At 40.6% G+C, this 25,575-nt stretch overlaps 1 protein-coding gene across 5 annotated transcripts in view; it reads right to left on the bottom strand.

Annotated features, from left to right (window-relative positions):
- The window catches only part of gria3b (glutamate receptor, ionotropic, AMPA 3b), an 89,386-nt gene extending 64,497 nt beyond the window's left edge, over window positions 1-24,889 (bottom strand). For 3 of the 5 annotated variants that reach the window (XR_007484543.2, XR_007484544.2, XM_049733127.2), the window contains exons 1-2: window positions 24,659-24,889; window positions 24,211-24,369 (exon numbers count right to left, since the gene is read on the bottom strand). Coding sequence is in view for 3 of the 5 variants with exons in the window: in XM_049733127.2 (XP_049589084.1) it covers window positions 24,211-24,369; window positions 24,659-24,737 (238 nt within the window). In the remaining 2 variants the exon portion in view is untranslated. The remainder of the gene's footprint in view (window positions 1-24,210; window positions 24,370-24,658) is intronic. The other 2 variants (XM_049733115.2, XM_049733108.2) reach the window with 1 other exon arrangement.
- Between the last annotated feature and the right edge of the window lie 686 nt (window positions 24,890-25,575).

Raw genomic sequence — 25,575 nt, 5'->3', positions numbered from 1 at the left:
CTCTTTCGCTCTCGCTCTCCCTCTCTCTCTCTCTCCTGACCTGAGTGCCTTTCCCTCATCCCTCCTTACACGGTCTCCCTCCATAATATCAGTCGACTGCATCAGCTAAGCAAACTGGTACTGGACTCATGAAAAAAAAATAATGAAAAAACAGTGTGCATTCTCAGAGGAGAGAGTGGCTGCTCTTGCATGAAGCTCATCCCTCATGGTGATTAAATAAAATTGAATGAGTTGCCCGTTGAGGGAAAACACAAAGGCTGGAACTGTCCCCACAGCTCTGAAGAAATCACACAGTGTTTAGTCTAATCCGATGATTCCTTGAGTGTCACCTTGAATTTCAATAATAGCATATTACTGAGACAAGCGGGCCCGTGAATGACGTCATAGTAGAGAGATCTAACGACAAAGATCTCTTTGCCTCCTTGCCCATTCCTTCTCCTCTAATCTCATTTTATTTTCCTTGTGTAGCTAACTGCTCCTTTGCCGCTGCAGGGAACCAAGCGTCCCATCTCCAGTTCACTGGTCAAACACACACAGTTGCGCCGCCCTCATTCCCTTTCATAATCAGGACACACAGGAGTGCTAGAAGGATGTTACATTTCTGACGCATCACTTGAGTTGACTGGCTTGCTGGAATGCTAGCTCAGATGGATACGCACTACCCTGCAGACACTTTCAGCTAATTCTAGAAAGAAATATCTTTCTTGAACTGTATTTAGACTACGCTAACCTTTTTTTTATTTATTTGTTTGCTTCGCCAAGGGGAGAAGGGCAAAGGCCACTAAATGTCAAAGATGATTGTATCTTTTTAGCTATTTTCTTTTGTCATAAACGGCACATTACAGTTTCCATTGTGTGTCTTGTGAGCCCTATATAGCGCTTTTACTCCCCCCTACTCTTATTCCAACTTTGGGACCTAGCCTGAAGAGGGGATGCTGTCAGGAGCAGATAGCTCCTAAGTGCCCTTGGGGGGGTTGCATCAGCTCTCGCCGTAGAGAAGTGCAGCGCGCATCAAAGTGTTAACTCAAATGGTAAAGCCGCATTGAAGCCGCCGTGAAACATTAAAGAGAAGATGTCACTCGTCTTGCTGCATCAGCCTCTCCATATTTTTTTTAATATGTATATTTTATGCATATTCATATTTTCGGAATTAACTCTCAGTGAACTCACTTGATAAAAGAACTCCCCTGTTTCTCTCATGCTTCCGGGGCAATTGCAATTAAGGACTTGAAAAGAGCTGTTGAAAATATGTGTTTATAACCCTGGATGTGACAATAATATTTCTTTGAAAGACAACTATGCTCATAAAATGCTACCAAAGGCTTTTATGAACATAATACTGTGCTCACTCCCAACTAATTACACAAGTGCGGCCTCGCACATTCCCGTTTCCCCACAAAGGGGTGCAGAAAATTGTTGGAAACAATTAGTTCATTGATAGGGGGTAAATGATTAGAACAACACAAGCACATTTTGGCCATGTGCCATTTGAGTTCTGTTCATCTTATATCATTGATGGATTACAGCAGCATTGCTATGATGTCATACCATTCATGTAGATCGCAGGTGTCAAACTCCAGTCCTCGGGGGGCCGCATTCCTACATGTTTTCCTTGTTTCCCTCGTTAAGCACACTTGATTCAATTATAAGGCTCCTGCAGAACGTGAGGATGAATTGATCTGTTTTTCCTTTGCCTTGTAATGCCACGTCCACAATGGGAATTGTAGTCAGCTTCCCAGCAATACTTGTGATGTCAGCTCCACACAAAGAATCGTACGTAGAGGAAGCTAAAAAAAAACGTGCTTATGCGGGAGAAGTGTTAAAAAGCGGATTAATTGCAGTACTATAGTGGTGAAGCTTCCATAATTCCCAACCAAAAATGTAATCACAATGTCAAAGTAAGAACCCGACACAAGGTCAAGCGTGTCAGTTTGTACAGTATATTGTCGTTCTTCACAATCAATCGACTTCATTCAACTATCGCCTGCCTTCTCCTTGCACCTCTGTGGCTTTCCACTTGGACTCTTGGTGATTGTGCGCCGTACTTGGGAGATTGCCCGGTAAGCAATCCCAAAGGGAACAAGCACCTCTCAAGCCCATCCTCTTGTGACAGGTATTGTCACTTTCAAGGTCTTACTGTCGTGCATTGTTTGACAAGAGAACAGCAAACAGGGCCGAGAGCCGAAAGCCCGGGCCAAACATACCTTCTATTGGCAATTTCTTTAATCTGCGTTTTGATACACCTTGTTTGACTGACATACTCATTATGCAGGAGCAAGGGGGCAGAAAGTTTAAGCGAGAACATTGTCGAAACATGATGGGTATTTTAAAACTTTAGATAACGCTGTTTTATTGATGGTCGCTGTGAAGAAAATCATTTCCAAGGGGATTTGATGCATGCAAAAATTTCTCGCAGCGTGCCCTCGTCTGCAGTATGTCGTCTCCTTAACACGTGCAATTAAAGACTATCTGCAAAAGCAGATAAGAGAGGAAAACCCTTGGCCATCTCTTTTTTTTTTTTAGAGGCTGGCCGATGTAAAGCGAGCAAATAACAATCCCTTCTTGGTCGAGCTCATGCTGTTCACCGTTTGCTGCAATGCAGTGGAGAGAACAGGAAGAGTGCTCCAGGCCTTGTATCGTCCAAAAAAAAAAAACATATCTCCCCTCACACATTCTGGGATATTGTCACAGGAGCACTAGAGAGGGGACAGCTGCTAAACACTGACCCGGTGAGTACGCCTGCGTGCATTTTTAAGGAGGATTCACCCGTGTATGAAACACGTAAGGCTTATGATATTCCATAATTGGATTTACCAGAAAGCTGGTGACAAAGTATCTCACACGCCACTAATCCTCCCAATCAACTTTGCGAGCCCAAGGCGTGATCCTCGTCGCATGATGAATATGGAGGGCGCGAGTGAGCACAAAGCGAGGAAGAACGCGCTGACCGGGGATGGAGCAAAACTGTGATACGACAGGAAGGGACAGTCATTAAAGAGTGGCGACACATACCGCCATGTGCGGCTTTATCTGCATAGCTAACACAGACGCCAACGAGACGAGTCACGGGGAGGTCGCAACAGCGTCGAGGGCAGCAAATTCAAAAGGTCAGCTGAACTCAAATGTTTGAATGCTCGCTGTCACATGCGGTCAGGGCTTCGGTCAAATAATGATCCGCTTTTGTTAAATCAACTCAAACAGATCACGCTAAGTCTTTGTGAAAAGTGCTTTTTTATCAAAGAAAAATAAAAGGACTTGCAGCCCAATCAAATATATGACAGTAATTGCTTAGAAACCAATTCAACTTGACTGCAGGGGGGCTGGTCTCGCTCGGGTAAACATTTATGGTGATATTTCATCTATAGAGCCAACTTGACTTGACTTGTTTTGAATTCAATTGTAAACATCAGGAGAAAATACCTGGCAGCTTGTTCTTGTGCCTACTTGGATGATCCATGGCCATTGTTTCTCATTTTCCCATGTCAAAATGCTGGATTGTTTTTCTGTCTCGCCTGTATACATCCACCTCAATGTTGTTTTCGAGGCCTACTCCACATATACTCATGGATTTTTTTTTTCAAATCCAAGCATGTTTCCTACTGGTACTACTTCTTGGGTCTTGACCTTCAGTCCTGAAATCCATCCATCCATCCATCCATCCATCCATCCATCCATCCATCCATCCATCCATCCATCCATCCATCCATCCATCCATCCATCCATCCATCCATCCATCCATCCATCCATCCATCCATCCATCCATCCATCCATCCATCCATCCATTTTCTGTACCGCTTAGTCCCCACGGGGGTCGCGGGTGTGCCGGAGCCTATCCCAGTCGTCATCGGGCAGTAGGCGGGGGACACCCTGAACCGGTTGCCAGCCAATCGCAGGGCACACAGAGACAAACAACCATTCGCACTCGCACTCACACCTAGGGACAATCCAGGTGTGTTTGGGGATGTGGGAGGAAACCAGAGTGCCTGAAGAAAACCCACGCGGGCCCGGGGAGAACATGCGAACTCCACACAGGGAGAGCCGGAGGTGGAATCGAACCCGGACCCTCCAAACTGTGAGGCGGACGTGCTACCCAGTGCGTCACCGAGCCGCCTCAGTCCAGAAATAAACTTCTTAATTACCCCTGCAAATGAGTGATACTTTGCTTATTTTAGCTGCTATGCTAAGTAATGATTTAGTAAGAAGTTTACTGTTACCGTAAATACTTCGACACTAGCATTCATGAACTACTTTAGCTTAAAAATTTTAATCCAAACAATTACTGTAACCAGACAACAGTAGTGAAAGAAAGACCCTTCATCCTCTAAGGTTCCCAAAACCGCTGATGTGTAGTTTCCATGTGGACAAAAGGCCAAAAGACATAAAACATAAAAAGCTATGTAATCTATGAGGACTGGGCCTCCATCCTGCTTGCTAAACCACTTTTGGTTTGTCATTTTCTCTTTTGCTCATCAGCATGGCAGTGCAGCAGGGACTGCTGAATTTCCATATTTCTGTGGCGGTGCAAAACATGTGAGCACAATGATTCCTGACTTGTTATTTCTGTCCTGAGGGATTTTAGATTGGTGTGTTCTACGTGAGAAACCGAGGGGCTGTCACACAGGGTCTGTGTGAGTGGATGATCATCAGCTACTTGATTTTGCTTTCAAGTTAGCCTTTGCCAGTGGCCTTGCTTATCAAACGATATGTCAAGATATCCTATGAGAGGAAACAGAAACAGTTACTGATTAATTTGCATGGGGAAGCCTGATTACAGCCAGGGTGGAGTGTAAAGAAAGCAGACTCTCCTATCTCCTTAACATTCTATGAAGAACAATTGACAAAATCAAAGAGGATGTGAGATGCAACCAGTTGTTTAACCTTGAAGACATCACTTGGAAAAAAAAATCTTCACAGCCACAATCCAATTCAATGCCACTTTTCATCTTATTAGCACCCTTGCTGAGACAGTACTCTGTCCCTGAATGATAAAAGTAAATGCACAAAGACAGAGCAAGAGGGGGAGAGAGAGAAAACAGAGGATGGCGACTGAGCTGTAAGCTATTCCAAGGGACCAGTCAGTCAAAGCTTTCAATAAAAGCTCACTCTTCAGCAAATTTCCCACAAAAAAAAGTAAAAGAAAAAAAAAGTGTGAGCAGCACACCGGGCAGTGAGCCAGAGCGCCACTGAATTAGTCCTCATAGAAAAAAAAAATACATTTGGCAACTCTTCGTGGCTCAGCAAAATATTCTTTGATTGCAAAATAAAGCTTTTGTCTACTGTTTTTCTGCCATGTTTAAGAATGTCATTTGAGTTCTTCCATATAATCATTGCAGATTTAATCCCCTACCTCCCCAGTATGCCCCAAGTGACTCACACTTGACCATAAGTATGATTATGTATTGACTCATTTTTACAGAATAAATAACTTTTTGGAGGGCTGCAGAATCAGCTGTGATGCGCTTTTACGCCGGTGGCTATATATAGCATAAAATTATGTTTTATTCATTACACAGCAGGGGGGAGATTTGCAGCATTACAGCGGCCATGGCACGGCCGGGCGTGTGGGCAAGATACATCAATAAAACAGAAATATGGCATGAATAGGCCCAAGTAAATCAGCAAGATTTATCAATGACTACTCAACTGAAAAACACATTGAAAAAAATTCAATTCTATAACGATATGTTTGGTCAACTGGGTGGTAATGATCATCAAGTCCCCCGTAGAAGTGGAAAAAATGGTTCCTTTAGACTGCCTTGTAACTACAAAACTCTTTTGCAGTGACGATAATTTTATCATTTACTGCCGTGATGAAATAAACCCACATAATAACCGTTTACATTTCCAAGTCAAGCACTGAAATAAAATACAGATTAGCCCCTTCAGGATACGCAATCAATAATTCAATGCTGCAATCAGCCGCAAGATTAAAAGCATTGGCAAGTTTAGTGTGAAATAAAAAATAAGTATGATACATTTCCCTCTTAAGATGATTTTTATGTTTGGCTTTAGCTCTTTGCTGGCAGAGTCCAATCGTATGATATTTTTCAGAAATATCAACATGACAGAATGACATGCAATGACAGAAAATTTAATTATTTATTTTATCTATACATTCGCACTCAGTTGCTCAAATTAATTAGTCTTGAAGCATCCAAACTTCAATTGCTTCTTAACTGCAGGATGACTGAATTGCTGATTAAATGACCGCGTTGCCCGCAAAGAGTAAAAGGGGCTTGATTGGCGTCTCCATATGCTTTTAAGGTACAAACCTGTCGAAATGGCAACCAAATTCTTAAAATGGAGTGTGAAATTTTCCCTGACTCATGCTTGGTCATGCATCAATTGCCTAACGGGAATGGCAGCACTGCAATAGGCAGGTCCAAATACTATGTTGTTTGAAGACAGTAAGTCGGGCTCTGTGCCCTTCATGGTGCTTGTGCAGTGTGCTGGTGTGTGTGTGTGTGTGTGTGCGTGTGTGTGTGCGTGCGTGTGTGTGTGTGTGTGTGTGTGCGCGCGTGTGTGCGTGTGTGTGTGTGTGTGTGTGTGTGTGTGTGTGTATTCATTGTCGAGGCACAAGGTGAAAGGTTTGCTCTTTGAGGAGCCACTAATCAAATGATTACCCGAATGTACCGCTTTGTATTCAGTCCAGCATCACCATGCATTATGTGGTGGCTATCGATAATACTCCAGAGCTGTACAAAATAAGGAAAATGCCTTACGAACAGAATATGTCTAACTGACTGTTAAGCAGTACAGTAATCCAAGTGAGCTAAATTCGATGTTCAATAAGTGAAGTCCTTGTTTATGTTTCATGAAATGTTGGATATGTTGAAGTTTTACAGACAGATTTGTTTGCATTGTTGTTGTAATCTGCACTTTTGTTATTTGTTACTGAACAAAAACCAAGCAGAGCAAGACAAAGGAATCACAAACAGAGGAGCAAGCAAACAAGAAAAAGGAAAACTTAGCTTTTTTCTATTCTATTATTTTCTTTGCCGTGAAGTGATGGCTTCAAACTAGAAACTACAGACGCCTTTGTCACGTGTCAAAAGATGTCATCGTTGCATTTGAAAAAAACTGTACTATGTATAGACAAAGTTCATATGGGAGCCAAGTTTAACACTAAAGCTTCTCTATAAACCTTATCAATATACATAATCTTACAGACGTCGTGTCTTGATGAGCATATGAGAAGTTGGAGAAGTCAAATATATATTCTGTCAGCCATGCAGAAAATCAACATAACACCCAAAGTAAGTAGGCAAATGTATACATTTTGGGAGCAACATACTAATAATGCACTCTAGGCAAAATAATAGAGGAAGGAAATGGAACAAATTCACACAGAATAATGTTCTGTCAGCACAAAGCCAAACTGAGTTAGCAAATAAATGTATACATTTTCGTAGCATAATGCACTCTTAGCATGAAATTCAATCTTATCAACGTATAGAAAATTATTTTTTTGCGTTGTGATGTACTGACAAAATAAGTTGCATAGAAAAAATATGGAGAGATGAATCCTTTGAATTTTTATCATCGTCATTAACAGAAAAAACCTGTCCAGCATGATTCCATCCCACCCGGGTGCAATCATTTTAACTTATCGCAATTTTGATTTGAACACAACAGCAAGATTCACGGTCGGACCAAAGTGAAAAATTGTTGAATTTCAAGGCAGGCAATTGTATTGTATTGAGAGATTATAAATTTAGCCAAATTAGCAAGGGCCTCCTCCATTTGTGCACGAGGGGCTGAACACATAGTCAAATTCAAATTGACATCTCTGCACAATGATGCAATGATTGATAGAATTTTGTGAAGCTGTTGTGGTGAACATTTAAAAGACTGCAAGTCAAAGTGTTCAAAAAGTTACCATCTCTAACTCAAGTAGATTAATGCATATTTGACTTTATTTTAGCTTAATCCATAGTGATAAAACTCATGGAAAAGTAAAGTAAACCAAATTTATTACTGGTGTTTTTTTTTTTTTTTTTTTTTTTTTTTTTAAGTGTTTGTTAAACAAACACATGAGAAGAGGACGTTGAATAAAATGGTATTAAATCGCCATACTGAAGGGGAACACGCATTTAAATTGTATTATGTACAGTCATGTGAAAAGGTAATGGCACCCCTAATCAAGATTTTCCCTTATAAATCATTGGTTGTTTGCATCAACGATTTCAGTTAAATATATCATACAAAGTGATATTTGAGAAGTGTTTATAGGATTTACAGAAAGTGTGCAATCATTACTTAACCAAAAGTAGATTGAGTTTGTCATTAATCATGCGCATTGGTCAAATTCATGTTGTGGACGTTGAGAAGGATATGCGCTGAGAGCGTCTGTAAACTCTGTCAAGAAACTCGTACAATATATGTTCACCAACAGAACAGCTGGTCACTTCCCGTCCCCATCCACACTCTTATTTTGCCTCCTCTTGACACACAACTCGGCCACCAAAGTGCCACATGTCCTTTTTCATCATATTCTAACACTCTCAGGCCGTATCTGAGCGACTCTTTCCGCCAGGGACTCTGGAATGGATTCGCTCCAAACAGCCCTTTCATTCTGCAGCTGCAAAGGATTTTAGAACTTTGTCATGAGCCCAGATAAATTTGCCTTCCTGATTTGTATTTGCATGACACCAGAAACAAAAGCCATGACACTGGCGTAATGTGGGGATAAAGAAGGACATTAGGAGCTGTAGCCAACAGTTGATGATAGAACACTGGAATATTTCATCAGTGGCTGGACTTGCGTACGAGGTCCGCGGGCCGAGAGCGACCGCCCACAGGTTTTAGGTACCCATGTGTGAAATGGCAACAGCACTGTACGACTTAATCATTGAAGGGAAAAAACAGAGGAGGGTCATGGTTGAGCGAGCACATCATGTTCACTTAATTCTCACTCATGGGGATAGTCAGCACTGAGGACAGAGAATTGCGGTAAGAACCATGTCAAGCAAAAACACCGCCGCAACAGCCACATCACATCCAAAGCCTTTCCCTCATTCAAACACACACACACACACGCACATACGCACACACACACACACGCACACACACGCACACACACGCACACACACACACACACACACACACACACACACACACACACACACACACACACACACACACACACACACTAACAGCAACATCCACGATACATATACCTACTCATTACCTCTGTTTGGCCAAACTGATCATGGATCTTAGAAGCAAATTTGCACAGATTCATTGCGTGAATGTTTCCATTGTCAGTCTCTCACAATATTACCATTATGGTTTTAAATCCATCCATTTTTTTACCACTTCAGGGTCAAAGGTGACCAGTTGCGGATAATGTCCATTCTAGTCCATCATAACAACTAACTTTTGTTGGGGCGCAATCACCAGACAGCGATTTGTATATATAGTTCCATGTTCTATCGCCGTTGTCACAGACTAGATCTGGCTAACATCGCCGTTGTCACAGACGAAATTTGGATAAAAGAGGTGCCTACGTAGTGGCCATGTTGCTAGGGGCGACGTCTCCCAACAAAGGCAATGGAATGCATGGACATGAGTTTAAGGTTGGCGTAGGCACGCTAATAGGGACAAACGTATCTTTTCTCGACATGTACGCATCTCTCAGACATTCCATATAGATTTTGGTGCAGCATATAGTATTTGTTTTTTGTCAAGTCCTATGGACATGAGCTTAAGGTTGGCGTAGGCACGCTAATAGGGACAAATTTATCTTTTCTCGACATGTACGCATCTCTCAGACATTCCATATAGATTTTGGTGCAGCATATAGTATTTGTTTTTTGTCAAGTCCTACAAATTTATGACATCCAATTGTAATGAAGATGAAAAAGGAAGCACACTAACCTTGCACCAGCTACACGCCATCAGGCAAAAGCAACTTAAGTTTGGATAAACTTTAAAAGTTTTGAAGGAATATAATAATTCTGTACTGTATTGGGTGTTTTAGACCATGAAAAAAAGTGATTCAATTCAACGGACTATTGGTTTTAACAAATGACTGCTCAGGCCATTAGTCTGTCAAATCGTGGTTCCACTGTGTAACCATTATTTTTAATGCTTGATACATATGAAAATCTTCATGAAAATACTTTGACAAGGCCATCGAATGGTATGTTAGCCAATTCTAATAATCTTGGCCACCTCCATTCATCAGTCAGTAGAGTAGATTTACATTTACACTTACGTTAGGGTAAATCTACCTGTATGTTCATGATAACTGCATAATGTTTCTTGGTACATTAAATGAACTCAGATCACATAAAGGATGAAAAATCGAAATTCCTCTTTGACCTTCATCTAACAATTGCGGCAATAATTGAATTTGTTTCACCCTGTGTTGCATCTTTCATTTTCTCCCCGCTCTCAGCAGCAAAAGATTCTCACAAGTCTCTTCCAAATCTTACACTATTAATATAGGTTCAGGGAGTCGTAGGTTGACTACGCTCCCTGCATATGAAAATACAGTTATTACGCTTACTGTGTCATCAGTTTAAGTACCAAATCACACTGTGCAATATCTTGAAATTTGTACTCATTTTTTTAGAGAGGCGGGGTATTTTGGTTGATTTTGCAGGAAAACTGCAATTTCTCACTCATTTGATGAATTTCTTCACAGCAGTCATGCAGATGTGATGGAACCATTGCATTCATCCTGGCTCAGTGAACGATCAGAATTACACGGGTGCGTGTTATGCTTCAAGAGACATGTTTCTCTTGCCCGCAGAAGGTTAATGTTGCAGTGTCAACAGCACTTTGTGCCGACACACCCTCCACTCATCAGCTGTAGTAATTATCTGCAAACTAAGCCCTGTCTCCAGAGGTGTTGCTCTACATGATAAGTCTGATTAGATAAGTTGTCTTCAATATTAAGCACATCTTTTTTTTTTCGTCACTGCGAGGAATATGCTAATGCATGTTTCAACCTCCGCTCCTTTAGTTGTATGCTAGAATGCCCATCCACTAGTTTCACAAGGTTATGATGCTTCAGTGGCCCGGCGACTATGAACTGTCACAAGCAATCAGTTCTGACGGAGCCCTCGTTTCTGCACAGACATGCAGCTTTGGCAGTGTTCTGCTCACTACTGTCTCTTTTGGTGCACGCCAGAAACGTGGAGTTGGAAGCAACTGTGATCCAATATTTATTAAGAGAGGGTGCATTGTTGATGTTTTGTATTCAGCACAACACTGACTGTTTTCGTTTTCTTTCTTGATGATCTTTGGATCAGGAATTATCTGCTACCACACAAATGTGGAGGGGAAGTAATAAACAAATGATAACACAGTCTGAGGGGACAGAGAAGATTAATGATCTTTTTTATAATAATAATAAAGAAAACAGAGAAGCTTTCATAAGCTACTTGACCTTGGTTGGTATGTTGACAGAAGACGTGAAAACAATTTCGCTTTTGGATCCCGTGACGCCAAACCAATGAAACCACTTTAGATGAGGCACTGCAGGCAAAGGATTACGATGTTTAATGTGAATATTCAATAGCTGGACTGACCAAGAGACACGAGCAGAAAAAAAGGCAGACTGCAGCATCAATCGTCTTTGGAAGTTGTTTTTTTAACAGCGCCATGTTTGCTTTTTCTTATACAGGTTTAAGGCTTAATGGCATCCTGAAATGGAAAATAATCTGTCACAAACAATATGTGATATTCTCCTTGAGAGTTTTTGCCTGATGAAAGCATAAAAATCGGAAAGGCGATAGGCTGTGCAGACAAATCCCTTATTCCCCGATGCGCCCGAGATGAATAGCTCGAAACGGCAACAATGAGCCCCCCCCAATTGTTGATTTTATTTCAAATGTGCATCCACCATGTGAATGTTCTTATCATGCATTTTCTTTTTTATGATTCCAAAGAAAAAAACTCTTAAAGCACATAAGATTCGGGACATATCCGCTTATGGTCCCTCATAGTGTTTATCACTGGTCAGCCAGGTCCTCTTCATTACAAAGCGGCGCAGATATCATCTTCAATAATGGAGCCCAGACTTGTGCTGTTGTTGTTGACTTATAGTTCATAAAGCAGCACATTATTTGAGGGGCGCTGAGCACATGTGCAGAGCATAGATGTGCTGTCATGTTGTATCGTGCCTACTGATGTAAATTTAAAAAAGAAAACAAAAAGGTCTTGATCTACACCTTGTGTGTTGCCCATAACGCTAACATATGGATCAGTGTAATGCACATTACTATTAAATCTTATGTAAAGGCAGCAGTTCTTGGTTAATGGTACTGTAGAATTCTGTTCCTATGGCGTCGATGTACCGTAATTTCCGGACTATAAGTCGCGGTTTTTTTCATAGTTTGGGTGGGGGGGGCGACTAATACTCAGGAGCGACTTATATATGTTTTTTTTTCACAAATTTTTACTTGATCATTAAGACATCACTTACAAGTATAGTTGACAACTTCCCATGTTATTTTTAGTATAGTTGATCACTTCACATGCTTTTATTTCTTTATCTTGAACATATTCAAAACATAAAAAATAGAGAAAACATCAAATAAAGTCCAAGTGTACATCCAAGTCCACTGTCTGCTGTATGTACACTTGCTCCATTTTTGCTCCTCTTATATTTATTATTATTATTTATTATTATTTGTTTATTTATCATTTATTCAATACTCTTATTTATTCATTGTTAGTGCCTTCTTGGTTTTTTTTGTGTTGCTTGTATGCATATGTGTACTATCTCACCGAGGGATAGTGGAAATGTAATTTCAATCTCTTTGTGTGTCTTAGTATATAAAAAAATATATCGACGATAAAGCAGACTTTGACTTTGATAAAACAACAAAAAAAATATATATTTTCAGACGAAACTGGATGAGGGCGCTCTAAATTTTACCGTTGGCCGTGACTCATCAACTGGGTGGGCTTAAGAAAAATGGCACCAAAAAGAAACTCATATTTTGCAGGTTACAAACTTCAAGTTGTAAAATATGCAGCTGAAAACAGTAATCGAGCAGCAGAAAGAAAGTTTGGAGAACCGTGATGTACCAATGGATTACTATTTCAAGTGACGTCAGTAGCGCGGCGCGCCGGTTGTTTACATACAAACGTGCCCACACAAGGACTACCGGCATCATTAGCGGTGATCATTTCTAAGTGACACGGAGGACAAAGAGTTTGAAGGAATTAAGGATTTGGAGTGACATAGAAGGTTTGAAAAACTATTATGGCTTTTACGCACGCCCGGTCTCTACTGAGTCGGGGGCCGACGCTCGGCCGAGTGGCTATCCGCGAACGGTGCGCGGGGCTCGGACATGGCCATTACGCACGCTTGGTCTGTCTGGAAGTCCACGCCGCCACACGCTTGGAAGTTTGTTTTGTTTAATAAAGAGCCGTTTACCAAACCTACGTCTATCCTTGTACTTTGTTAACGCTACAATATAGTTATATAGTAGATCTGTGGAATAAAGACGAGGCTGACGTCAGGGCGCACGCGCGGCGATGTTGACAAAGGACGAGGAATTTGATCGATGGATTTAATGGAATTAAAGTGCACGGATGGTTTGATAATATTATAGGCTTGTATTATAGTTATTTAAAATATAGCTTATCTATCGTTATATGAGCCTGTGGAATATTTTGAAGCGCAAGCGCCCTCAGCCGTGCGCACCCATTGTTGACAAAGAACGATCGATGGATTTAATGAATTGGAGTGACACCGATGGTTTTATAAACATGTTATTCATGTAATAGTTGTCCTTAATCACTCTATATGTTACGTCAGGCCCGTTCTCAGCTCTTTGTTTGTGTTTGTCACGTTAGCATACCTATCGTTTAGCCTGTTGTTGCTATTTAATGAATTGGAGTGACACCGATGGTTTTATAAACATGTTATTCATGTAATAGTTGTCCTTAATCACTCTATATGTTACGTCAGGCCCGTTCTCAGCTCTTTGTTTGAGTTTGTCACGTTAGCATACCTATCGTTTAGCCTGTTGTTGCTATTTAATGAATTGGAGTGACACTGATGGTTTTATAAACATGTTATTCATGTAATAGTTGACCTTAATCACTCTATACGTTACGTTAGGCCCGTTCTCAGCTCTTTGTTTGTGTTTGTCACGTTAGCATACCTATCGTTTAGCCTGTTGTTGCTATCGTTTAGCCTGTTGTTGCTCGTTCATGACTGTTTTTGGTGTGGGATTTTGTCGAATAAATTGCCCCCAAAATGCGACTTATACTCCGGAGCGACTTATATATGTTTTTTTTCACTTTTTGGGGCATTTTATGGCTGGTGCGACTTATACTCCGGAGCGACTTATAGTCCGGAAAATACGGTAACCTGAATTCCTACAATTTCAACACTCATCTATCACAAACGTAAAACCTTAATTGCAGTAGATATTATGATCTCTGATTGGCCATGAATATGAATTAATAAAATGACTTGCATATTGGAATGCCAAATTTTAAACTACTACTTTTAAACTACTCTATTACTATAGGACCCTGTGATGACTGCAGGCTCTGTGAAGTGATTTAATGAATTTAATCATCAGTGTGTCCTGACACTCCATCCGTAATCATTTTGCCTTAATCCCTCTTCTCACTGGCACTTTCTTACATCTGGCCTACAAAATTGATCTGATAAAGAAAATCAATAGGAAATTCAAAGAACTCACAAGCCATTTACAAGTCACTAAAGATGTACGAGTCGAGATTAGGGAGATTATTTGAGATATCGTTTTAAATATATATTGGCAGTGATGTAATGGTTAGTTCCACTTACATGCATACATGCACATACATGGTTCCAACATGGCCTCTCGCCCAGTGTTTGAGGAGGACACGTGGAGATCTAAAGCAAACAAAATTGAGCAAGGAAAACTGTTGTGTTACCAAACAGCATCTGCCAGAGTGACTGAGTCCAAGACAAACACCACTCAGACAGAAACTCTTTTCTTCAGGTTGACTTGAACATTTTTGAACATTTCATTAAAAATGAAAATTGTTGAACTTGCCTTTCGGTCTTTTTTACATCTTGATTTCCTGAATCTATTTGCAGCATCTGCCTTAAAAATACATGTGTGCATGTATGGCAAATGTATGGCATGAACATTAGGTCAAAAGAATGTTCCACTTTGAGATTTACGTTCTGGCACGATCCCAAGATTCATGTTACATTCGAACGCTTTAACCCCATGTGGCCAAAGCTAACAGTGCAAGTGATGTAACCATCCAAGCAAGACCGCGCTATTGCAAGGCTTTTAGCATTAGCAGCTGTCTGGCGGCTCTGCTCTCATTCATACGGAAGTGTGACACGCGAGTGGATTCAAGACTTGGTCCTTTCTGCAGGCCTGGCCTCCTCTTCGATTGGAACAGTTTTGTCAATATCCTCAGAGGGACATTACCCTTCGCACCCCATTCGCTACAGCTCCAGTCATCCTACGGCCAGCAACTTCACAAGGCCCTGGAGAGCACATGGTCATCAAACCGTCATATTACAGGTGAGAAGTTCACCTTTGATTTTACTGCACTGTCACGGTGCTCCATTCTATAACGCATTGCCACGCATCATTACAGATGTCATAGTATTGCAAAGCTGTGATTTAATAGGACTTTGGAGTTTCAGTTCATGGCTCAGTTCAGCTTTTGATGTCATTTCGGATATGTTAAAACATCAGATCAAGATGTGGAATGTTTGCCTTGGTTTTCTAGAAGTAAAAATATCAATATACACCGAGGGCAAGGGCTGCCTGAGCGTCGCCCCATGGTATATGAATAAACTGTCGTAATTACTATACACTTATATATACGGTAAATACGTAAATGTATCTATATGAAATCAAACGGTACATAATTATGCATACATAAGATCGATTTAATTGTAAAATTTTGTCCTCTCTTGATTGTGTGCCTCCCTTTTCTGGGAGCTAAACTGCTTGAATCTGATTTATTGGCTTTGTTCTAACTGTTTTTGTAAAAAAAAAAATAAAGAGGTGTAAACTACTGGCATGATGAAGGGCCCATGTAGCTTAAGACGTTTTGCATAAGTTGCTATCTACTATAGACTTGTCACAACAACTTGCAGTGAGAGCAAAATGCTGCAATGACGATGACCCTTTGAGAGGATCTTAGGTTCACTTGCTATATCATAGCCAACTAAGTCAAGATAAATGAAACATTTATTATCCTTCAGCCTACAGGGGTATTTATGAATCCCCACATTACATACACAATAACCCACATAAAAAAGGCATCTAGTTCAGTTTCAGTCCAGGAAAAACAGCAGTGCTTTTATCTTTTAGAGAGTTCGCTTAGAAGTTCAGCTTTTGCCGTGAAATACATTATAATTAAAAAAAAAAAAAAAAACACACACACATTTCTAGCTTGTGGTCCATAGTTTCATAATAATTCCCTAAATGTAGTGAAAGTTTAACTTGGTCTTGCTTTTGGTTTGGTCTCAACTTCCCTCCTTAACTTGCAAGAGGCAGTGTTCTCACTGTGAACCATAAGTCCATATTAAAAATGGAGGACATGAAAAATCAAGAATTTTATACAAAAGAAACACATTTTGATGAAACACATCTACCGTAATTTCCGGACTATAAGTCGCGCTTTTTTTCATAGTTTGGGTGGGGGGGCGACTTATACTCAGGAGCGACTTATATATGTTTTTTTTCACAAATTTTTACTTGATCATTAAGACATCACTTACTTACAAGTATAGTTGACCACTTCCCATGTTATTTTTAGTATAGTTGATCACTTCACATGCTTTTATATCTTTATCTTGAACATATTCAAAACATAATAAATAGAGAAAACATCAAATAAAGCAATTAACACTTTAAAGCACCATATCCAAGTCCACTGTCTGCTGCATGTACACTTGCTCTATTTTTGCTCCTCTTATATTTATTATTATTATTTATTATTATTTGGCCCGTTCTCAGCTCTTTGTTTGTGTTTGTCACGTTAGCATACCTATTGTTTAGCCTGTTGTTGCTATTTAATGAATTGGAGTGACACCGATGGTTTTATAAACATGTTATTCATGTAATAGTTGTGCTTAATCACTCTATATGTTACGTCAGGCCCGTTCTCAGCTCTTTGTTTGTATTTGGCACATTAGCATACCTATCGTTTAGCCTGTTGTTGCTATTGTTTAGCCTGTTGTTGCTATTTCCTGACTGTTTTTGGTGTGGGATTTTGTCGAATAAATTGCCCCCCAAAATGCGACTTATACTCCGGAGCGACTTATATATGGCTTTTTCACTTTTTGGGGCATTTTATGGCTGGTGCGACTTATACTCCGGAGCGACTTATAGTCCGGAAAATACGGTACTTGATTGTATGGAACATATTCTGAAGCTCTCTTCACCCTGTACGCGCTGTAGTTTTTATCAAGCATTTTTTGTAGACAGACCCTCATTGCTACAAATGAGAGGACTTAAAATTCTCCTTGGTAAAAGAAAAAATAATGATAGTCCATATGAGCTCTGAAGAATGCTGAGACAGAATATGTGAGAGGACTTAAAATTCGCCTTGGTAAAAGAAAAAATAATGATACTCCATATGAGCTCTGAAGAAATCTGAAGGATGCTGAGACAGAATATGTGGTGCACTGCATCAAGCGCGTCTTCGCTAGACACACCCTGTTACAGTTTGACTGCACCAACATGCTTTACGAGTCGTGTCTGCATTGACTGGCCCTGCACATGTTTTTCGTCGTTTGTCCTAACGCACACTTGCATATGCACAAGCCTGCATGCATGCCATAAACAAACCTCCATCTGTGCCTCCACAGCTGAACCGCAATGGATCGGCCGTCTTTCTCCTCAGTATTGCACATTCTCTTTCTTCCTCCTTCCGGAGTCGTCATTTCCATTCACACACACTGCAACGACATCTAACCCTCTTTCAAACCCCCCCAACCACCACCCCACCCTTTCTTTTTCCCAGCTTCCCCTGCCATGCTTCTTTGGTCACACCTTTCAAATTGAGTTACAGCCCGCAGAGAAAAGTGAGGCACTACAACAATCACAGGAAAGGCTTGTGTTGACCACAACGTGTCTCTGTCAGGCCACACACTGGGAAAAAAAGCATGTCTTCCTGTCACTTTGTTAACCATCTATTTACGCTGCAACAAAAACAACTCCAAACATGCAGTGTATATGTATATATGTATGTGAGGGACACTGCTCACAATTATTTGAGTGCCCTGTCAGTACAGATCAACGGCTGATGATGACAATTTCACATTCTTGACGCCTACCTCACCTTGATTAATTATCTAGTTAAGTTATTATTCCAGGAGTGCAGTATTAATCAGAAATGTGTTTTGACTAGTGCTGGCTCATACAATTTGTTTTTACTTAAAATATTTGGGGGTTTGGCTCATCTTTAAGGTTGTGTTCATTGTCAGAATGATGGTGGCTGGAAGCCACTGAATATTCATTACTCTCCTAATGCATTGTGTTATTAGCCAACACATTGCAAAGCTCAAAGCTGCTGCAAGAAAACTGGTCTTCCTGACTCTTAATATTTTTTTGGGCTCTCTAAACTTTTGGAGCCTGACACTACCCCCAAGACAACATTTTTCATCTTGAGAATATTTATCACTTATCATCACCATGGATCATCCGGAACACATATTGTGCAAGCTACACAACATCCGAGCTGAATGCAGCAAAAGTAATAAATGATTCTGAGGCGCATTGCTTGTACCAATACCGCAGTATGAATGTCTCCGGGCTGTGTTAACCACATTCCTCTCTTTGTTTACAATGAGGCATTGCGTTGCTTTCCTCGCATCTTTGTCCTCTTTCAATACAGTCACTTGTGCCATCTAATCTGCGTCAGCGTTCTTCTGCAGCCCGATCATCGGAAGTTACTAAAAGGCTGAAGATAGTTCAATATTGGTGAAAAAGGCATTTAATAAATGTTCTCAAAGGGGAAAAATGGCTGCAAACCATTAATAAAATGACAAAATGAGGAAAATGAAAATGAGCTTCAAGAGCAAAACTGCAGAATGCGCCTTTGAGAGAGAAAAAAGGAGAGTAATCGAGTAAAAAGCGTGTCGAGGAAAGGTGCAGGAAGGGCTTGTTCTTTCCGCCCCAGGTGGAAGACAGGAAGAGGATGAGTAAACAGAAGCGAAAAGGATGGCGAGGTCATTAAGTTGGCTAGCCGTGACCATCAGCAACATTAACGCTGTCCGCTGTGCTTTCTTCAAACTGCTCCCCTTTTGCTTTGAACTCCTCTCTTCTTCTCTCAAAGCCACCCTGACTCCCAGCTCGCGCCGCTATTATGGAACCTGCACTGGTAATTACACATTTCCCAATTTCTGATGTCGCTTCAAAGCAATGAGCCTTTCCACCAAAGCAAACTGCAAAGCTTGGCTACAAAGCCGAGCCTTTAGGATAACCGCTGCCACACATTTGTTTGCTGCCGGTCACTAATTCAATTAATATCAAAAGGCTTTCAGCCTTCTTGAAAGAAAATTGTCCTGGCACTCTGCATTTATCATACATGTGAATTCTAATATTTTCTTCTACAAAGCTAACTTTAATTTGACTCACTGTAAGCACGTCTCTATTATATTGGTTTTAAAGGATGTGCTAGTTTTTTTTTTTTGTTAATCGATTGAGCAGTAACGCTTGCCTCCAAATGGATTAACTCCCCAAATCCACATAAACGCTTCTTTCCTAACATCTTTGATTGGATTGCCACCTCATGAAAATTAAATGTACTATGCTGTGTTGCTCATAAAAGGCCTGAATCATGCGCAGGGAGCTATTGACGACAGAGGAAGTTTGAGCATCCGATTAAATACCAGTGACAGCTTGCACAACAAATGCTGACAAATGTAAAACTCAACGACACAGGAGTTCTTCACTCAGCCTCCGAGGCCTGCACGTCTGCAGATGAATCTCATTTAATGACCTGATTTATTTCATTGTTTTTTCATTGTCTTGGAAGAGACAATCTGAAGTGCTTTGGAATGTTGTTGACTTTGCTTATCGCGGCTCGCGCACGTTTGACAATTTAGATCAGAATCTAAACTGTGTGCCTTGCATATTTGGAAGTGCATATTTCACTCAGGTTTAAAACGAGGTGCACACATTCTGCTACTGGGCTAAATTTTACTATCCTGTGGTGTGGTGTGTGTTAAGAGTGATTTTTGTTTTTTCCCTCCCTGATCTGTTCTGTAAATGGACAGGGTCCATGACAGTAAATCTTTGAAATATACAGTTAATATTTCTGCTTGTAAATCTTTGCGTGTGTGGTCAACGCCGATCTTGGGATGCCATGATTACGACACAAAACAGCACGATAGCCGATTAGGAAGTGAGCTGAAGCTTGTGCTGTTGCCAGACGCAATTAGATCAGCAGCTGAGTCTTTGAGAAACGTGCCTCGCCTCGTACAGCAATAAAAATGTCAAGGAGAAGCGTTTGCGACCACATTGTGGTATACTTACTAAATAAGCTAAAACTATTAGCCAAGCTTTTGCTATTCCTTCTTCACTTCTATTATTTCTTGCGTTTTGTATTCCCCCCACCCCACAGTTTTGGGGAGGAGACTAATGATGGTCTGTCAATATTTTATTCTGTGTGAGATGTGTTGTGTTCAGTGATGCTGGTAGCGTATTAGAAAGTAGCTTTTTTTTTTTTTTATTGTTAACGTAATGACTAATCTAATGTGATACTTTTCTCAGTGCTCAAATTTCAGTTACGTTGCAAAGTCACGATAGGTCCATAAAAAAAAAAAAAAAAAAAAAAAACACAGATTGTGCCACATTCAAGCTTAAAGAGAAAGACCCACTAGGCCAGGGGTGGGCAATTAATTTTTACAAGGGGCCACATGAAAAACCTGAGTTGTGTCAGAGGGCCACACCTACGATAACTTAAACCTGCTTAATTTTCTTCCATTGTAAAATGCACAAAATTATTTATTTTAAATAGCTGGTACTGGTAATTACAAGAATATAATTATTCAGTTTATATTTATATTAAGCTGTGTGAAATTGCGGTGTATAGGTCAAATAAAAACACAATCATTAATCAGTACAATTTATTCTTAACTTCTTTAACTTTTCCTCAAATGACAAAGCCGCTGCATCTCTGGGTGTGAAGTTTGATAAAAAAGTCCTTGTTGGGCTTGCAGTTTTGCTAGCAATGCATCAGCCTCTGTTGCGTGCTGTTTATCAGACAGATGTATTTTTTCTCATGCTTGGTCGTGTAGTGACGAATCAAATTGTGTACCACAAATCAGGCACACGGCTTTACCTTTCATTTCTGTAAAGAAATACTTGGCAGTCCATGTCTTGATGAAAACACGGCACTCCTTGTCAACTTTTCTTTTCTGAGGGTCAGCACACATTTCGAGGGCAGCATTACTTTGCACTGTTCACCTTCACGCACAGCTCACATACACATACGCTACACGGACACTAAAAGTAACACAGTTGTATTGCACGCACGACACAGATTTTTTTTTTTTATAAATTAAGTTGTAATCAAATATAATTTACGATTGGCCTCATGCGGGCCGGACAGATACGCACAAAGGGCCGGATGTGGCCCGCGGGCCATATTTTGCCCAGGTCGGCACGAGGCTGTCATTGTATGAAGTCCCCAAATGCATCATTATATTTACTACCAACAATGTACATTATAAATGTTGCCATTGCCAAAACACTAACAGTTAAATATCTCAGGCAAAAGCGAGTGCAACGAAAAAAAAGTGGACTATAAAAATGTTTTAAATATAAAAATGAGTCAGTTTTAATGTTAACTGAAGATTTATTTTTTCAAATAAAAATAATTGCTACTTACATGAGTACAAAATGTGTTGATATTATGTAAGAGTTTTATTCTTGGATGTCATGATTCAAAATGTACTTCTAAGTAAGTATTGGCATAACTGGTTATTTAATGTAAAGCAGACTCCGAATGTAAAAAAGTGACTATCTAGTGTAATCTAACTAAATTGCTTTTAAAATCTGGTAATTAAGAAAGAAGTAATTTTTATAGTAAAGTAACTACGACATTTTTCAATGTTACAACACAAGTTGTGTTGGTCGTCTTGAGTACAACACACTGCATAATTACCGTATGCTCATGCCTTATCGTCATGGGCGAGCTTTTTCAAATTTTATCTGTTATTTTTTATTTATTTATTTTTTTTTTTAAATCTGTCTCCCGGTTTACCATATCTTGGATTCCACATATTGAGCAGGTTAAATAAAGGGGGGGAAAACACATTCTGTATGTTTTAAGGGTTAGGGTTAGTCTTTACACTTACACCACAAAGTGCTATTCGATTAGGTTGTGATATCATGTATTCTACCGGGCAAATTATAATCCATTTATAGATATTAAAAAATGCTATTACTGCTATTACTGAGTGTTCCGGATCCAAATGTGTGATTTAAGTATGAACACAACCTTCTGGTATATTTGAATGACCAAAATAATTTTTTATTTAAGTTGAATTTCAGTTTAAATTTCACAATAGCCGCTGCCATTTTTAAATTTCTGTTCTCATGGACAAGAAATGAAATGTAATCTGGGTGCCAAGCCAGGAGTTGCTTGGTGGTTTGCCATCTACAAAGAAAGAAACAAAAGCTGTACACAAGCCAACTGTTAGACGTGCAGCATACTGTATGCTGACTTGTTTTGCTAATACTATAATGGCCATAAATAACTCAGTCTATGTAAAATGTCTCTGTATGTATAGTTTTTTTTTGTTTGTTTGTACATTTGGTTGGCAGATATCAGACTACTTCCTAGTTCATGGAGAATAATAAATACTTTGAGACACTTTTGCATTTTGTATTTGTTTAAAATAAATGGCCAAAATGATACAGCATTTCAAAAATGTGAGATGTTTGTATGATACTGTAAAAGTGGTATTGGACCTTGGCATGCAGCTTGTAAGTAATGCATCTCTGCTTGGTACACCTTACTGGAGGTTTTATCAATGTCACAATCTTGAGCAACACAAACACAACCACAGCGCAGTGGTCCACCGTGCTGACGCTGAAGTTTTTTTTTTGTTTTTTTCTCTTTCCAAGTTATCAAGTGACATTTGATTGTTATTTTTCAATTTTTTCCATTTCTGACAGATGAGGGGCCTTTAAAAGTAGTCGTGTCAAACTTCACAGTGTCGGTGCGTGTGAAGTTTAAGGCCGTCCTGAGACAGTTCTCTTGATGGAAAAGCTTCAACATAGCAGCAAGAAAGAAGAAATGGGCCACGGCTCCCACAGGAGCCCCATCCTCTCACCAAAGCTCAGTCTGCACGTGAATTTAATTAGATTCCGATATCAAGCCTTTTCCTTCCTATGCTTCCATTCCTCTTCAACGTGCGTGAAATTGCATGGTACTATCTATTATTTATTCACACTCATTTGCTTATTGTTTCTGTCGGAAGCCTTCGTTTGGGTCCTCGCGGTTCGGCTGCTTCCGATATGATGCTCTACTTCATCTCCCTTACCGCTCTGGCCCACCTCCTCTGCAGATCAACTCCGTTGCTGGTCGGGTGGGAGCTATAGATTCCCCCCCACCCCCCACCCCACCCCACCCTTTTGCCCAATGACAGCACGGTGAGGTGTTATGAGGGCTGGGTGCTAATGAGCTGACTCTGCAATGCTGGGGAGATGCTCTATAACACCAGGGGAGTGAGACGATGGAGCGGACGGAGACTCAGAGGGGCCATTATGACCGTGCAGCACAGGGGTTAGAGGGATGAAGGAGCAGGCGAGGCGTTTTGGCTCTGAAAGGCAGCCCCATTCACTCGGCTCATCTTTTCAAATGACATCCCCAAATGTCACTCTCCACTCCATTCCTTTCTCGTTTATCCACTCGGTGTCTGCTAATTGCGATTCAAAGGGGGGAGCTTATTTGTCTGCTCTGCACCATTCTGTATATGACCAATAAAAGAGCTCATAAAAATGCTCAGAGCAAGGCAATGTGTGTCATCCTCTACTGTTTTATATGCTCCTTATCTTAACCCTTTCTAAATCAATTATATGATCAAGTCCAACCAACATACATACTGCAGGGCTAGTATTTGTACATTGTTGAACTTTCTGTCCAGCGTGCCAGTCACAAAATATCGTCACTGTTACCTCACAACATAGATGCCTTTAATTGGGTACATCATTTATCAGTGCTGAGTGTGCGCGTTTGGAGTGGTAGCAGCTTACTCACACGCGTGGGTGACCGAGAAGCTGTTGGAGGACTCCAGGTTGTCCACGTTGTAGTTGAGGTGGAAAGGCTTCTCGGTGGTGTTTTGGTTGGTGTTGTAGAGTTGCACCGCAAACCTGAAGGCGCTGTGCTCCTGCACCGTGGAGCGCATGAAGAGACCCCCTGCAAGTGGGAACAACGCGATTACACCACGCGCGTCACTTTTAGCTCTTTATTAGTACATCATCGCGCATTTCAAGACATTGTTATTATTCCATTATTTCAACCAAGTGCATTTTTGGATCATTTCTGCCGCGCGTAACTCGCTTCATCCACATGTTTTGTTTAAATCCAAACAATTCAGTAGAGGGTTGCAGCATTCTTTATTTAAAGACTAACTTATTCGGACATCCTCTGCGCACATTTTACACGGCTAAATAAAACCACAGATTTCCATCCGCAAATCACTTACCGATATTAATCTGATTAGGAAATCCCGCGGATGATGTGTCGAGCAGCCACAGTAACAACAGCACCAAGATTTGTGTCATTTTTGCCACCAAGAACCTCTCTGTTCAACTCCTTGGGAAGAAGCTAGGCAAATGCATATGTTCGTTCGGGAAGCTGGCGACCGGAATCCAGTGGACAGATGATGGTCGCTCACAGTGCACCAATAAGGTTCATTGAGGTGCAGTGGAGAGAAAGCGCGACGGAGAGCGAGGGAGAGAAAGCGCGGAGGAGGGGGAAGGAGTGCGGAGGAGATCTGATTGGACCAATGTTGGTCAAACTTGATGTGACATTGAATTAAAAGGCTGCAACCTGCCACTTTACAACAGCCTGGAATAACCCCCGCACTTGCCTGTATTAGACGGCCAATCAATAGGAAGCACTGCAATCTGCAATCTCTGGTGGCCAATAACTGGCTCCGTGCCTGCGTGACCATTGCATGCTGCAGACACGCGTTACTCTTTTTTTTTTCTCTCCATACAAAGTGATGCTATAATTTGGCTCATTTAGTGTCCAGTATACTGTGACATTTTTATGATATAAAATCAATGGTGGGGCACCATCTGCTTTGGCAAGCTAGATCCATCCATCCATTTTCAATAGCGCCTCACCTCATTACGGTCGTGGGTGAGCTGGAGCATATCCAGATGACTTTGGGAGAGAGGCAGGGAACATTGGTGGCCACTCCATCTTTGGGCATTTAAAACCAAAGAAAACTATACTGCACTCACTGTGCTTTTGTTAAGAATCTGAATTCTCAGCGTTCAAAAAAAAAAAAAAAAAAAAAAAAAAAAAAAAATGCACAAAATATGCCACATTATTTTTCCCACCCCACTTGTTGAGTATATGGGGATTTTTACCAGAATTTTGGCTCGTTTTATT

Source organism: Syngnathus scovelli, chromosome 1 (assembly GCF_024217435.2).
Source record: "Syngnathus scovelli strain Florida chromosome 1, RoL_Ssco_1.2, whole genome shotgun sequence".
In the NCBI taxonomy this organism is placed as follows: domain Eukaryota; kingdom Metazoa; phylum Chordata; class Actinopteri; order Syngnathiformes; family Syngnathidae; genus Syngnathus; species Syngnathus scovelli.
This window is presented reverse-complemented; position numbering and strand designations above follow the sequence as displayed.